The 16,508-nt window shown below is 40.4% G+C and overlaps 1 protein-coding gene across 3 annotated transcripts in view; it reads right to left on the reverse strand.

Annotated features, from left to right (window-relative positions):
- The window catches only part of Cept1 (choline/ethanolamine phosphotransferase 1), a 47,338-nt gene extending 30,884 nt beyond the window's left edge, over nucleotides 1–16,454 (reverse strand). Inside the window, exons 1-3 of one of the 3 annotated variants that reach the window (XM_042674219.1) lie at nucleotides 16,370–16,449; nucleotides 8,318–8,324; nucleotides 7,419–7,825 (exon numbers count right to left, since the gene is read on the reverse strand). In XM_042674219.1, coding sequence (XP_042530153.1) covers nucleotides 7,419–7,757 — 339 coding nt within the window. In that variant the 5' untranslated portion in view covers nucleotides 7,758–7,825; nucleotides 8,318–8,324; nucleotides 16,370–16,449. Of the gene's footprint in view, nucleotides 1–7,418; nucleotides 7,826–8,317; nucleotides 8,325–16,369 lie in introns of all 3 variants that reach the window. The other 2 variants (XM_042674218.1, XM_042674217.1) reach the window with 2 other exon arrangements.
- Nucleotides 16,455–16,508: the final 54 nt, after the last annotated feature.

Consider the following 16,508-nt stretch of genomic DNA (forward strand, 5'->3'; position numbering starts at 1 on the left):
AACAGACTCTAAGAGTCAAGTGATAATACATTAGTTTCCCCCCAAATTGTATCTTTTTACAGGTATATCACATAAAAGAAAAATTCCATGCTAACTTCATGTGGGAAATTCTGGGTTAAACAATGACAAACTACTATAGGAGTTCTAGCCCTTTACAATGCTAAACATACTATGAATATTCAAAGAAGGGAAACAATATACTGACATTTTCCACATTTACTTGAGTAGGTAAATTATTTTTACTTTATATTTTGTGGAGGTCCTGGGGTTCGACCTCAGAGTCTGGGTGCTGTCCTTAAACTTTTGTGCTTAAGGGTAGTGCTCCACTACTTGAGCCATAGCTCTACATCTGGAATTTTTTGGTGGTTAATTGGAGATGAGAATTTCATAGCCTTTCTTGCTTGGCTGGTTTTGAACCACGATTTTCAGATCTCAGCCTTCTGAGTAGCTAGAATTACAGGCATGAGCCACCAGTACTCACCAATATTATTTTTAAATATGCTTCACAGAATAACACTAGGGAAATGATGATCTAGTATAGAGCTTTGTTTATTAAATATGTTGCATTGTCAAGAAAATGAACTTCTGTTATTGAATTTGAATGTTTTATTTATATATATTTTGGTTGGTCATGGGGCTTGAACTTGTTGCTGAGCTTTTCAGCTCAAGGTGAGTGCCCTACCACTTGAGCCACAGTGTTACTTCTGGTTTTCTGGTAGTTAACTGGAGATAAGAATCTCACTTTCCTGCCTGGGCTGGCTTTGAACTGCGATCCTCAGCTCTCAGCCTCCTGAGTAGCTAGGATTACAGGCATGAGCCACTGGCACCGGCCAGAATGTTATATTTTAAAAGAGAGTTCTTACTTGGGTTATCATCCTTAATAGTTAAAAAGTCTCTGGGACTGGGCACTGTCCCTCAGCTCTTCAGCTCAAGGCTAGTGCTCTACCACTTGAGCCACAGCATCACTTCCGGCTTCTTCTGCTTATGTGGTGCTGAGGAATCAAACCCAGGGCCTCATGCAGGCAAGGCAAGCACTCTACCACTGAGCCACCTTCCCAGCCCCCAAAAGTAGATTTTTAAAAATCACTTTTCACTATTTTCCTACCAAGGTCATGGCAATATTTTTTGTTGTTGTTGTTGGTCATGAGGCTTGAACTCTGGGCCTAGGTCCTGTCTCTCAGCTCTTCAGCTCAAGGCTAATTCTCTACCACTTGAGCCACAGAGCCACTTCCTGTTTTCTGACTATTTATTGGAGATAAGAATCTCACGGACTTTCTTGCCTGGGCTGGCTTTGAACTGTGATCCTCAGATCTCAGCCTCCTCAGTAGCTAGGATTACAGATGTGAACTACGGGTACCTGGCGACAATTTTTATTATAGTCAAAGACATTTTCTCAGGTATTGGTTTCAGGGTATACTGTATTAACACAGGGCTTCAAATAATATTTAGCATTTTCTTTGTAAAAAATCTGTTTAGAACTCAGCTATGATCTCTTAAATATTTCTTAAACATTTAACAATCATAGTATATTAAGCTAGAGTTACAAACCCTGAAAATGATAATGGTGGTTCAATAAGTACAATGAAATGGGCAAATACTCTTGTGTGACTAAGTACTCCTTCTGGACTTTAGGTTTTCTATTTCTTGCTCCTAAAGGATCTAATACCTCTAGGATTGTACTGTCCTAGACAGTAGTCTCTAGCCACGTGCAACTATTTTAGTTTAAATTAATAAAAATAAGTCAGTTCTTTAGTTACACTGGACACCTTCCAAATAGTTACATGGAGCTATTGTTACTATAGTGTAACATGCAGACATAGCTCTGCCTTTGAGAACTGAAAAAGCGAGGTCCTTCTGAGAGATTAAATTTAGGAATTTAATGGGCAAGAATTACTATGACAACATAGATAACTTCATCTATTAGTATACACACAATCTCAGAAAATGGCAAAATAATAATTATATATGTAAAAAGGACTACAGTTTTCACCTTCATTTTCCTTTTTTACTGTAAATACATGACACTTAGTATTTATATCCTTCTTCCTGTTTCTATTGTTTTACTACTCTCAGAGGTATGTTTAAAAGAAATACGGTCTTACTAGGGGCATGGCTCAAGTGGTCAGCACCTGCCTAGAAAGCATAAGCAGTGAGCACAAATACCAGTACAACAATAAGGATGGCCTCATCTAAATTAAGAGCCTGTAAAATACACTGAGTGAAAGAACATCACTAATGTAGATATATATGGGTTTGGAAGAAAATCGGTTTGCAGTCTTGGGAGAGGTATTCTAATGTGAGTAAATTATATGAAAAATTTGGAACACAGTTTTGCTGAGCTCTAGAAACAGACTTGGGATTCACCTAATTCACAAATATACACCCAATGCTAGCAGGAAAGGTTCCCCTACCTCCACCCCTGCCCCTCTTTGCCCCCTCGCCCCCTCGCCCCGGCCTCCCCCCGGCCAAGAACATATGAAGAAATTAATTAAGTATTACGTTTAGAAGGGATTGAGGGAAAAGGTAGGAAGACAAGTAAAAGAATTTTAGTTTTTGTTTTTTATATATATTTTTCTTTTTTTTTTTTTGGGTCCGGTTGTGGGGCCTGAACTCTGGGCTTGGGCGCTGTCCCCCAGCTCTTCAGCTCAAGGCTAGCGCTCTACCACTTGAGCCACAGCGCCACTTGTGGCTTTTTCTTTTTGCTTATGTGGTGCTGAGGAATCAAACCCAGGGCCTCATGCATGCAAGGCAAGTGCTCTACCACTGAGCCACCTTCCCAGCCCGTTTTATATATTTTTGTTTGAGTTTTTCTATTTTATTTATTCCATTCCCTCTGACTGAGAGTATAGGCTGTGTTACATCTTAATTTTCTTTTATTTTTTTTGGGGTCTGGTCATGGGGCCTGAACTCTGGGCCTGGGCACTGTCCCTCAGCTCTTCAGCTCAAGGCTAGCACTCTACCACTTGAGCCACAGCGCCACTTCCGGCTTTTTTCTTATGTGGTGCTGAGGAATCGAACCCAGGGCCTCGAGCATGCAAGGCAAGTGCTCTACCACTGAGCCACCTTCCCAGCCCCATATCTTAATTTTCTATGTTAAAAAAGGCCTAACAAGTTGTTTTACAGTGAGTTAAACCAAAGCATTAAAGTTAGCAATATAAAAACAGAAACAAGTAAGCATCTAAACTTAGAAGCTCTTGTAAGAACTGATAAAATCAACAAAACTCTTATTGGTAATTGCATCACTCAGTTCTGGTTTTCCTATGTATAAAATAGATAACATCTACTTCCTTTATTTGTTTTATGTTGTAAGTGTAACATATTAACATACATCGAGCTACAAAACATAACCCAAATTAGTTACCGGTATTAAAACTTAACCTATTAAGAGGATATTTTGGTACTCCACATGAAAAGATAAGTCTACAATTCTATCTTCGGAATCTGAAAAATAAGGATTAACACATTTTCTTTAGTGCTAGTTTGCTTTTTCTAATGAAAAACAAGTCATTAAAATGTTGCTGTTGCCCTTGCTTTCTATTAGCAAGAATGGTATCTGAAACTCTGAATCATTAAAAAAAATTGCAATATTAAAATATGCATGTATATGAAAGTAAGCATGTATGTACATGAAACTAATGATCACTACTGGTAAAGGGTCACAGGAATTGCGACTATAGTGAATGGAAATTTTCTTGAGTGTTAAGTTCAGGGAACCTTTGAGGTACAAAATGCTCACAAAAGAAAAAAATGTAAAATCCTCAATAATGAGTTAGATGAATCTGTGGTTCTCTATGTTATATATTACTGGAGAAAATTGGGAAAGGGTGGAGGCTATGTGAAAGAACATGGTGTAAGATTAATCTTATTTGATAAATAACCATCTATGATTTACAGAGCATTCTATGCTAGGTATTTTGAATGCTTGGTCCTACTTAATTCTCATAATACCACACAATAAAATCTGGAAAGATAAAATACAACTTAGAGAATTTGTACACCTTCCTGAAGATCATATAGATAATAAGACTTACAATGGAAGCTAGCCATTATCATTTATGGAAGGGTAGAAGTGGAGTGGGATGAGGGCCTGTGCTTGCTAAGAAGGTGCTCTACCACTTGAGCCACACACCCATCCCATCATCACTTATTTTAATGCATTCTATTCTGGGCCTAGCAAGTTTTTCTACTACTCAGCTATAAATGCATGCAGGCATATCCTGTGTAGGACATATCCTTTCTTTGAAGAGGACCAAACACTGGCTCATTTCCCAGGAACAATTCCGAAAAGGTCCCCTTGACCACAACATTTCCCGTTCTGGAAGTCTCCTCAACAGTTTAGCTAATTCGTGTGTTACTTTAGTAATTTCAAGTCACTTAACAACAGTGGGAACATAATTACCTGACTTATACTAGGATGTAGAATAAACGAGATCAGTGGCCAAGCTATCTTTGAATCAGTTCTCGCTCCCAGGTTCTCATCCTAAATCTAGTTGAGGTAAGACTACTGGAAGGCTTCCATTGCAAACAACTGATTTCCCAGATGTTATACTACATCTACAATGACATGTGGATACTAGACCAAATTCTTCTGGAAGTAGTACAGGCCTTAGGCAACCACATGTAAAACAGTCCAAAGGACATGTGATAAGATAATACAAGCCCATAGTGGATTTTGTTGTTGTTATTACTGTGGATTTTTTTCTTCTTTAAGAAAAGGTTTTTCTGCATAATTCAGGTGGCCTTTAACTTCGGATCCTCCTGCTTCAGTCTCAAAGTTCTGGAACTGCCATACCCGGGCTCCTGGTTTTTGTGTTTTTTTTAAGGTACAATAAGATAGTTATAAGCAGCTAGACATGGTGACACACGTCTATAATTCCAGTGTCTGGGAGGCTGCACAGTAAAAGAGGAATTAAAATAATTTCAGACTCAACTGTGATATATATATGTATACATATATATTTCTAGTAAGACATTTTAAAAAGAAAAGAAGAAATGAGAGGAAATCAGAAATATATTTATAAAATCTATATGAACTATATTTGCATAGCAAAAGAGGAATCAAAATAAAAATATTCAAAGTTTATGGAAGGAAATAAGCATCTGGGATCCTCAGATCTCAGCCTCCTGAGTAGCTAGGATCATTGGCGTGAGCTACCGGCACCCGGCAAAATCACGTATTTTATAGTAACTATGACCTTCATTAGTCAGTCGCTTCAGGAGATACAGATGGAGACAAAAAGCAAATGATTAATACAAGGAAAAGAAAGTTAGATGATGGTAATTGTATCTCAAAGAACAAAGCACTAGAAAGGTTACTTTAATAAAGAAAACCTATTTAAGGTTACTTAAGCTTGTGGCTATTATGATTTCATATAGCACAGAGTGTTTGACATCTAAAGATTTCAAAGTTGCAGATCAACTTTTGCTGGTTCAGGATTACCTGCGATGGAACTTTCTGATTAATATGCACAGAATAAATCTTTCTGATTCTCTTTTATCTCATTCATACCTTGGTTTACCTTAACAAAACAAAAAACAAACAACTAAGACAGGGTCTTACTATGCACCCTATGCTGGCCTTTGAGCCTTGACCCTCCTGCCTCAGCCTCTCAATTACAGCCTATGATTATAGGCTTGGTTTGCCATTTGATAAAGAAATCATAAAACCAAATTTACTCATTCTCATGAAGAGTTTCAGCTCCAATCTCAAGCAGCAGGTACAAACAAAAATAGAAGATAAAAGCTGAGTGCTGGTTGCTCACACCTGTAATCCTAGCTACTCAGGAGCCTGAGATCTGAGGATCACAGTTCAAAGCCAGCCTAGGCAGGAAAAGTCTGAGAGTCTTATCTTCAATTAACTACCAGAAAACTGGAAGTGGCACTATGGCTCAAGTGGTAGAGTGCTAGCCTGAGCTAAAGCCCTCAAGGACAGTGCCCAGGCCCAGAGTTCAAGCCCCACACCCACAAAAAAAAAACAAAAAAACAAAAAAACAAAAAGAACAGATTAGAGGCAAGGATCAGCAAAGAGTCTTTGTAAGCAATACCACATTTCCTTTCTTAATGGCAGCCAGAGCAAGATATGGAACAGAAAAGTATCACCTTGACTTTTCCTTACTTATACCTTTTTAGAATAAGAGTGACATACCAACGTTTACCAGCCAGACATGTTTACAAGAAAAAAAATTCAACAATTCTCACTGTAATAAAAGAAGACTTTTTTTTTGACATAATGCCTTGCTGTATATCCAATGCTTGTCTAAAATTTGTGATCCTCCTGCCTCAGCCTCCCAAGTGCTAGGATTTCAGTATATTGAGGCTCAGAAAAGCTTTGATTAGCCTGCTTTATAGTCATGCCATCTTACATACCAGAGATTTTTCTCTCTGATCATTTTAAACTTTGTTAAGACTTACTTAAATTCTTTTATGAGGGCTGGGAAGGTGGCTCAGTGGTAGAGCGCTTGCCTTGCATGCCTGAGGCCCTGGGTTCAATTCCTCAGCACCACATAAGCAAAAAGAAAAAAGGCAGAAGTGGCGTGTGGCTCAAGTGGTAGAGCGCTAGCCTTGAGCTGAAGAGCTGAGGGACAGCGCCTAGGCCCAAAGTTCAGGCCCCTCAACCGGACCCCCCCCTCCAAAAAAAAATTCTTTTATGAAAAGTATTGAGATTTCACATGTGCTTCATGCTAACATGGGACAAAGTGTGTGTGTGCGTGTATATCTAAATCAATCTATCTATCTATCTATCTATCTATCTATCTATCTATCTATCTATCTATCTATCTATCTATCTATCTATCTATCTATATCGCCAGCCAGCATTAGGGCTTCAACATCTAGGTTTTGAGCTCTTTTGCTTGCTTGCTTACTTATAGCTGGGGACTGTCACTTGAACCATACTTCTAGCCCAGATTTTTCTGGTTATTATGGAGTCTCCTGGGACTTTTCTGTCCAAGTTGGCTTTAAATTTTGATCATTTAGGTCCTAGCCTTTTGAGCAACTAGTATTACAGGCATGAGATACCAGCACTTGTCTCTTTCTGGTTCTAATATGAAGCAGTATGTAAAGTTTGTTGTATAGGTCTGGGAATGTGGCTTAGTGGTAGAGTGCTGGCCTAACATACATGAAGCCCTGAGTTCGTTCCTCAGTATTATATAAAGAAAAAGCCAGAAGTGGCACCGTGGTTCAAGTGGTAGAGTACTAGTCTTGAGCACAGAGAGGCTCAGGGACAGGCCTAGGCCCTGGGTTCAAGACCCAGAACTGGGGAAAAAACCCCCAAAAACCTTTATTATATTAAGTATATAAAATAGGTTATACTTATAACAAATGACTGACATATCTTTAGTTATGATGACATAAGAACACTAATGACCATGTTTCTGGTATATAAAAAATGTCATCTGTTGATAAGAAATCCCTCTTACCTGTTCAGTAGCTGTAGGGCAATAGAAGACTAATAAAATAGTTGTGCAGATGTTTATTGATAGTCCAATGATGGTGATGAGATTTGGAGCAATCCACGAGGGAACTCTTCCAACTAACCATTCCCAATAACCTTGCATTAAGGGCTCAAGCAAGGATCGTCCAGCACTCTGATATCTGTGTTCTTCTAGTCGCTTTAGTTGGTGTCTTGACAATGGTGGTGTAGGTAACTGAAACAACTTATTTAATACACAACCTGTAGTACTCATATGCCCCAAGCCCACAGGGGACTCCGGGTGAGAATCTCCACATCGTTTCCTTGTTGACCGGTGCCCACTCATGGATCTTGGTTTTCTTTTATTTGGAGACAGCAATTTATCTGATTTTGTAGCTTTTCACAGCAATGTATCTGGAAAACAAAACAACAAAAAGAGAGAGAGAGATGTTTGTCTAATACTTCTAATATAACCAAACAAGATAAAAATTTAAAGTCATCCTAAAAGAATAATATAAAACAGGAGCGAGAAAACTAGGGACCTGATGATCTTGGTTCTAGTTCTTATTGAAAGTTTAAGACCTTATCTTTAAGAGGAAACTACTGAGGGACTTTCTTTTTTCTTCTATTGGTTGTGGGGCTTGAACTCTGGGCCTGGGTGCTGCACCTCAGCTCTTCAGCTCAAGGTGAGTGCTCTACCACTTGAGCCACAGTGCCACCTCTGGTTTTGTGAGTGGTTTATTGGAGAGAAGAGTCTCACAGACTTTTCCTGTTGGCTGGCTTTGAACTGTGATCCTTAGATCTCAGCCTTGGAGTAGCTAGGATTACAGATATGAGCCACTGATGCCTGGCTACTGAGGGACTTTAATAGACAAGTGCTTCTTGTTACTTCATAGTGTAGCTGACTTTGCAGCTCATACTCTTTCTATTCCCTACTCCTTTAGTTGTATAATGTTACAAATACTTCATTTGCATGGAAACTCAAGCCCCAAGTCTAGCAACTTAGTATTATTTCATAAAAGCTGTTTACTGAACACTTTCATTACATTCCAATCTAAGTACTTCTTAATATGTAACTCAATCCCCACAACTATAGAAGGTAGGAACTATTTATTACTCTCATTTTGTACAGTAAAATAAACTAAGACAAAGTGAGACTAATTAACTTGTCCAATTCATAGCTAATAAGTGAAACAGAAACACAAGGTTTCTATTCAAGCTAAATTTAAAAAATTTTATTGATGGAAAGGATATGGATGGTATTAAGGTGGGGAAAATAACAAAAAAGAAAATTAAGAAACAGTACTGTGCATGCCTGCATGCGTGCGTGCGTGCGTGCGTGTGCGTGCGTGCGTGCGTGCGTGCGTGTGTGTGTGTGTGTGTATAGGCGGTTGGTTACCTGACAAACTAAAGTAGTAGTAAGAAAACATGAGCAACAATGCTTGACAAGAAATGTACTCATTACCTTACTTATGTAACCATAACCCCTCTGTACAAAATCATTACAATAAAATAAAAATTAAAAAACCAAAATAACACAAGCAAATTGGTTGTTAGCTTTTGTTGGAGGACTTTTGAGTTTAATATCTGAAGAACTTACATTTGATTTAGAAAAGATTAGACATAATATGATTATCAGTAATTAAGCAGAGTAAGAAAATTAATATAGTACTTTCAAGATTAGTAGAGCTGCTATATATACATAATTCAGAATGGAGAGTAGCGAGAACTACTAAAAATTAACATATCTCAATGGTTTTAACTGGTGAGAGCCTATCCTAGGGTGGCAAAAATGGAAATATGAAAGACAGTCAAGTTTATGGGTAATTTCTATTTAAAAGAATTAGCAGATAATTCTTAGAATTCAGTGTAAGAAGAAAAATCAATGAACAGCAATTCTTGCACTTCTGTCAAAGGGAAAGTTAAGAAGTTTGTTACGTTTTGGGCTTTTGGGATACAGGGCAAAAGAGGAACTGGAAAAAAGTGTGGGGAAGAAGCCAAATATTCAACTTTTATTTACTTAGTAGTACTGGTGTTTGAACCAAGGGCCTCATAATTGCTAGGCAGTACTTTAGGCACTTGATTCAGGCTCCCTGCACCCAATTATAAAAAAGAATGCTTATTGTCTTTTTCCTCAGTGTTGGGGAGCAAATCTAGGGCTAGCCATATGCTGGCCATGTGCCACTGAGCTTATACTCCATCCAGCACCCCATCCTCCCTCCTTTTAGGAAGAGTGAACAAATGTCATAGCATTCAATATACACCATATAAAAAATACGCAATTTATGGGCAGGGATGGGGGAAAAAAAGTGAAGGAAGGAAGGAGTGGCATTGTCTTTTTTTTTTTTTTTTTTGGAGGGGGGGTCCAGTCATGGGGCCTGAACTCTGGGCCTGGGCGCAGGAGTGGCATTGTCTAAGAAAAACTGTACTCATCACCTGACTTATGGAATTGTAACCCTGCTGTACAACTCCTCAATAGTAACAATAAAAATTTTCAAAGAGATAGTGTCTTGCTGTGTTCCCCAGGACAGTCTTAGAGCAGATGGACTCAAGCAGTCTGCCTGCCTCAGCCTCACAACAGTTGGTACTATAGGTCTATTCCAGCACGCCTAGTCTCTACAAGTTCAAAAGACTAAAGTCTGAGCAAAAGATTAAATTTCAAATCACTACTTAGAGCTAAACTCTAGATAAAGACTATAAAGTAGAAAGGTTCTTGAAGGTATTAACTATGGAGAGAAAAGGAAAAGATAAAGAGCCCTGTGGGAAACTCATAGTTATTGAGTAGGAGGAGGAACAGAAACACTAAGATTAGAAGGGGAAAAAAAAGATTAATCTTAATAGAACTGAAAGGGTAGTGGCATTAAACTAAGAGAAAGGTATTTGATATTCTAGTTGAAAACTATCCAGAAAGCAATAGGAAACTACCAGAAATGGTATACTATGTGACTAAAGAATGTGGTGCAGGGTCTAAGACATCTTAATAGAGGATCTAGTATCAAAACATGACTGTTGTCTGTTATTTTTCCTGTGGTAAGATCTAGCTTATTCTTGTAGAGTGGTTCACAGACTGGTAGCTGTTACCTTATTGATACTGGCTAAAGGGCCAAGGGCTAGTGAAGTTGGGGGAGAGGTGGTGGCACCACCAGAGGAGACACCTAGGCATGTCTAGACTGCACATGAGGATACAATGTTGGCGTCATATGCAGACCATGACTTTCCCTCTACACCCTCATAAATATTCAGTTCCAAGATTTTCATGTCACTAATGACCCGAGGTGGTATCCAAAACCTTTGCCAATCATCTTTCTCAACATCTGGTTCAAAAAGTAGTCATTGTAGTCTCATAATCCAAATAACTTGAAGTAGAATTTCAAAAATCCCAAAAGAATAATCAACGACACAATTTAAGCTATTGAGGTCCTCTAAAATAAACGAATATTTAAATTTTTAACCTTTGCTCACAAAAGTGTTGTGTCTCACACACAAAAGTACTCATTAATTCTTTAAAAATGTTTTATTTATAATCATTTTCTTTTCATTTATTTACTAATCTGTATAAAAGGTCTTAATTTGACATGCTATTTTTTTGAAACTGGAGATTAAACTCAGCTTTCTAGGCAAGTGCTCTAGCTATACTGCATCACACCCCAAGTCCTAAACCTGTTTTTTAAGTAATATTTCTTTTTTTTTTTTGGGTCCGGTCGTGGGGCCTGAACTCTGAGCCTGGGTGCTGTCCCTCAGCTCTTCAGCTCAAGGCTAGCGCTCTACCACTCTAGCCACAGCTCCACTTCCGGCTTTCTTTTTGCTTATGTGGTGCTGAGGAATCGAACCCAGGGCTTCATGCATGCAAGGCAAGCGCTCTACCACTGAGCCACCTTACTGGCCCTTTAAGTAATATTTCTACATTGTAAAACAACTAGTGAATGGTATCACTTTAGATCAAATGACAGGCTGGTAATCACCAAAACACTAGCTTTATAATAGTCAAACTTTATGAAGTAAAACAATGCATTTTCATATTTAGTAAGCTCTAATTAGCTTATATGATACTTCTCCGAGGAAAAAAAAGTTTAGTCAATTCCACTTGTATTTTATTGTTTAAACTTTTATCCTTCTATTATTAAAAAATGGGGTGTTAACTTGCTCTTGGCACTGAACAGTCTGAAGCAACTGATCTGAGTGGTTTTAAGTGCAAATATTTGGCAGGAATGGTTTACAAACTGATACTTTCCTTCTGAGTTTCCCCCTCATGACCTAGATTTCTTTTAACCTTTTATTTCTCACTTAGAAAAAAACCTACTCTTGGGAAGCCTTTCCACATCTAACTTTTATATATCCAACATAAAAAGATGGGGCTGGGAATGTGGCTTAGTGCTTGCCTAGCCTGCATGAAACCCTGGGTTCGATTCCTTAGAACCACATAAACAGAAAAAGCTGAAAGTGGTGCTGCATCTCAAGTGGGGGAGTGCTAGCCTTGAGGAAAAAAGAAAATAAGGGACAGTGCCCAGGCTCTGAGTTCAAGCTCCAAGCAAAAAACAAAAAACAACTAATCCCCCCCCCCCCAAAAAAAAAAACATAAAAAGAGGCAATGAGTTTTTTTTTTTTTTAAGATTTTTCTTGACAACATTTTAATTTGGAAACTTAGTCTCTGTGAGTTATTAGCAACAATATTGGAAATATAAATTCAGACACACATAGCCCTAGACAGGTATTTTAAACACTGCAATAAATAGGTGGGTAGGTCACTGGCAACAGTCACTAACACAGGTCCATTTACACTCTCAACACGTCTATTGTTATGCAAGCCATCTCAGAAAAAAACAGGACCTTCTGGATGTTACAATAGATACAACAAACACGTCTATTGTCATGTAAGCCATCTCAGAAAAAAAACAGGACCTTCTGGATGTTACAATAGATACAACAGGAAGATCAGGACAGAAAGGGAACACGAGGATGTTAGAATGGAAATATGAAAAGGTAGTACAAATATTACAAACATTACTTAACCACTTAAGGTTGCGTATATGTGTGAGGTGCATGCCAGGCCTGGGGCCTGAATAAAAAGCCTCTCACTTTCACTTGGCTTTCTTGTTCAAGGCTGGTGCCTTCCCACTTGAGCCACACCTGAGTCTCACAGACTTTCCTTGCCAAGCTAGCTTTGAACTGCAATCTTCAGATTTTAGCCTCCACCAGCACCTGGCTCTGCTTAAAACTTTTATATGGTGCCAGACCTATGCCCAAAGGGGTAAGCAGCAGAAAAATGTGCTTTATTTCTACAGTATAGAAACTAAAAATCCTCAGATCTGAGGCTCCTGAGTAGTTAGGATTACAGGTGTAAGCCACCAGCACCCTGCTGAAAATAGTTTTTATGGAAAAATGGTTCCAAGTTCCAATACATTCAAGTAATATTTGACTATAATGAACCAGACAGATACGTTTTTAGCTTCCCCATGGCTAAAAACTGGCAAATAAGCAATAACATTACACAGTGTGATGGGCACTATAAGAAAAATAAGTTAATGAGTCAGAAAATAGTTTGGAGTGCACATTTTACATTGAGCGACCTGAAATCTTTGAAGACAAAAAACCACTTTGAAGACAAAAAACACCCCTCCCCCCCCAAAAAAAAAATTGAGCTGGGTACTAGGGGCTAGCTACTCTGATATCATGGTTGGAAGCCAGTCCAGGCAGAAAAGTCCATTGAGACTCTCATCTCAAGCTAACCAGTCCCAGTTAACCCTCGACCGTTCCCCCCCCCCCAACCATACATACAAAAAAAAGAAAAAAGAAAAAAAAAATACCCAGAAGTGGAGTTGTGGCTCAAGTGCTCAAGTAGTGAGTACCAGTCTTGAGAGAAAAAACTAAAAACAAAGCAAACAAACAAATAAAAACTCTACAACACTGGAGCACAGCCTAATTGTTAACCAAAGATAGATTTTCATAAATCGTAAGAATAACTGAGTACCTTAAAGTATATTAAAAAAAAAAGTTCTTGCCACCTGTTGAAGTTCATTTTATAAATATTGGTGACAGTACTTTGGCAACTTTCCCACCTATAATCTGTAAATACCCCTCTTCTGTTATAACCTGGCTTTAGCACTTAGCTCATTGAATGTTTTGTTCATAGACTCTTTTTTTGGTCTTTCCCCACATTGCTCTGTACGTTCCACAAGTGCAAAGGCCATGCTGGTTTTGCTAACGTTCTTTTCCCATAGTCTCATACCAGCCTTAGCACTATGTAAGTAATCACACTTATTGAATGATGAGCAGATATGATTCATCTTATATTTAAGGAACACTTTAGTAGTTCTAGATCTTGTGGAAGCAGAAAAACAGAGATATGTCATTCTTATACTGTCCAGAAGCTCCAAAGGTTTGTGTGTGGAGGTGGGGGAAGGGGGGCAGAGAGAGATAAGTCTTATTAAGTTCTAACATCCTTCCAACAAACGTTTGGAGAACTAATGGTTTGACAAAACATCGTGTGTGTGTGTGTGTGTGTGTGTGTAGAACTAATGGTTTGACAAAACATCGTGTGTGTGTGTGTGTGTGTGTCCTGGGGCTTCAACTCAGAGCCTGGGATCTGTTCCTGAGTTCTGTCGCTCAAAGGCTGATGCTCAAACACCTGAGCTACACAACTCCATTTCCAACTTTTTGCTGGTTAACTAGGAATAAAGAGTCTCAGGAACTTTCCTGCTCAGGCTGGCTTTGAACCTTACTCTTCAGATTGCACCCTCCTTCCTTGTACAGGCATGAATATATATCTATGTGAAAAGCTCAGCAAAGATACAAAAATATAATCAAATACTTAATAGTCACTGAAACTACATGCAATTTTGGGACTTAAACACCCATCATGTAAGACATTTGTACTTACAGTAGCTGAGGATAAAAGCATCCTTCCTATGCTAGACTTCTGCATGGAGAACACCGGACAAATACCAGTAAAACAAACAACTCCTCCCAACTGCTAGGCAGAGCATAAGGTAAACTTGCACAATATCCAACCTGTTATGTGAAATTCCAGAATTCCACCCCCCATGTCTAAGGTGCCAAGTTTTGATCTGCACTGATTCAGCAGTATATTCACAAGCCTCTCACAGGGGAACCTGCTCTTTCCCAACTCCATAGCACCATGAAAGTAAAATACCAATGGCTGACACTAAGGAGAATGATGGGTGGGGAAAATTATAAAACAACAACAACGACAAAAACCAAGAAAGGGAGAAACAAAACTAAATCGCTGGATGAAGTTCAGCATTGTTTAGGAAGTGACACATAAAACAAATTTACAACCCAGGCACCAGTGGCTTGCTCATGCCTGTAATCCTAGTTCCTTAGGAAACTGAGATCTGAAGATCCTCGTTTGAAGCCAGCAGGGGCAGTTAAGCTCATGAAAGCCTTATCTCCAATAGCCAGCAAGAGAAAGCTGGAAGCAGAGGTATGGCTGTTGTAAAGCACCAGCCTTTCGTGAAAAAGCTAAGTGATATTGCCCAGCCCACTATGGGTGCAGGAGGTGTGTGTGTGTGTGTGTGTGTGTGTGTGTGTGTGCAAACACACACACACAAATTACATATACAAAAGTCTTTTTACCACAAACTTGGAAGAAAAAATTACAGTGTAATACAACTTAAATGTAGTGTTTTGCTAAAGTGAAGTCTTGTCTTCCTTAAAACAAAAATAACTTTCCCCCCCCCCCCCCCCCCCCCCCCCGCAAGGACGGACGGTGGGGGTTGGGGGGGACAGCAAAAGCCTGGCATTGTATATTTTTCTAGTTTCTGAAAATGAACACAGAATGACTCTCAAAAAAAAAAAAAAGAATATCAAAAGCACTTTTGGTCAGCTTAAATAACATACAGAAGCCTAGCAAAAGAAGAATCTGCTATGTAATAGAATGTAATTAGCGCTAACGAGGCAGATTTATCTAATATATACTTCTTTTAAGGAAGGGTTGGTTGCAATGAAAAAATTCTACAAGGAACTTCAATCAGCACGGGTGGAATACGCAACAAAATAGTGTTAGAACTTGTCTCTGAGATTTCATACGAACAGATAGTTGTCAATGGTAATGGACCGAGTGCCTTAGCCCAGTGTGGTTTGTGTTTTGAGTCAATTCAACAGGCACGGATTAGAGCATACCCGTCGGAACTGAGTCTTCTGACCACATACAGATTTAACCGTGCACTACGAGACTCCCAAGGCAAAGCCTACAATGCAATGCCATCGATGCCAAACGTCCGGGACGTAACACGGCCAAACTGCGAGGCGCAGAAGGCACCGCTGAGGGTGAAGATCCCATTCACCCCGGGGCTCCTGGCAAACCCGAGCAAGCCTCCCGTCGTTCCTCCTTCTAAGAATACTGCGGAAACACACCCCATTCGCTGGCGTGTCTGCGCTGGTGTGTCTGCGCTGGTCAGGATGAGCTGAAATTTCTAGAAAAGTTGCTGACCAAGAAGCGAGGCCCAGCCAGGAAACCTCCACCACCGCCATCATCACCACCACCACGGCAATTCCAAAGGGGAAGAAGGCACAGCCGGCCCGAGATGCTGCCCGGTGTGTGGAGCTGGCAGCGCGGGGTGTAGAGCCGACAGGCAGGCTCGGTTCCGCCCGGGCGGCGGCCCAGCCCTCCCGCCGCCCGCCGCCGGCCGGCCGCGCTCCGCGGTCCCCGCTCCCCCAGCCCCGACTCCCGCTTCGGCCCGCGCAGGCGCTCTGCCACCTCCCCGTCTCCCAAGCCCCCCGTAAGGGGCAGTCGGTCGCCCCCCGGCGCTGCCCGAGCCCCGCGCACGGGCGCGAGAGGCCGCCCTGCATGAGGAAGGGCGGCGTTCGTCTCAGCGAAACCCCACACACCACTCCGCCGAGGAGCCCTCCCCGGAGCCTCCAGCTCGCCCTCCTTCCCCTCCACGTCCTTCACATCCGGGCCTCTTCCGCTCCCCCGAGACTTTACCCCAGCATCCTTACCCGCACTCCGACAAGCACACCTACGAATAACAACTCCGGGTCCAGCCGCCCGGGTGACTCCAAGCGGCGGCGGCACGTTCACGACACTTTCGCGACTGCCGTAAAGGGCGCGCGCGTCGGGGGTGGGGGGGGGGGTCGG

Source organism: Dipodomys spectabilis, unplaced genomic scaffold, assembly GCF_019054845.1.
Source record: "Dipodomys spectabilis isolate Male_0828 unplaced genomic scaffold, ASM1905484v1 ptg000002l, whole genome shotgun sequence".
In the NCBI taxonomy this organism is placed as follows: domain Eukaryota; kingdom Metazoa; phylum Chordata; class Mammalia; order Rodentia; family Heteromyidae; genus Dipodomys; species Dipodomys spectabilis.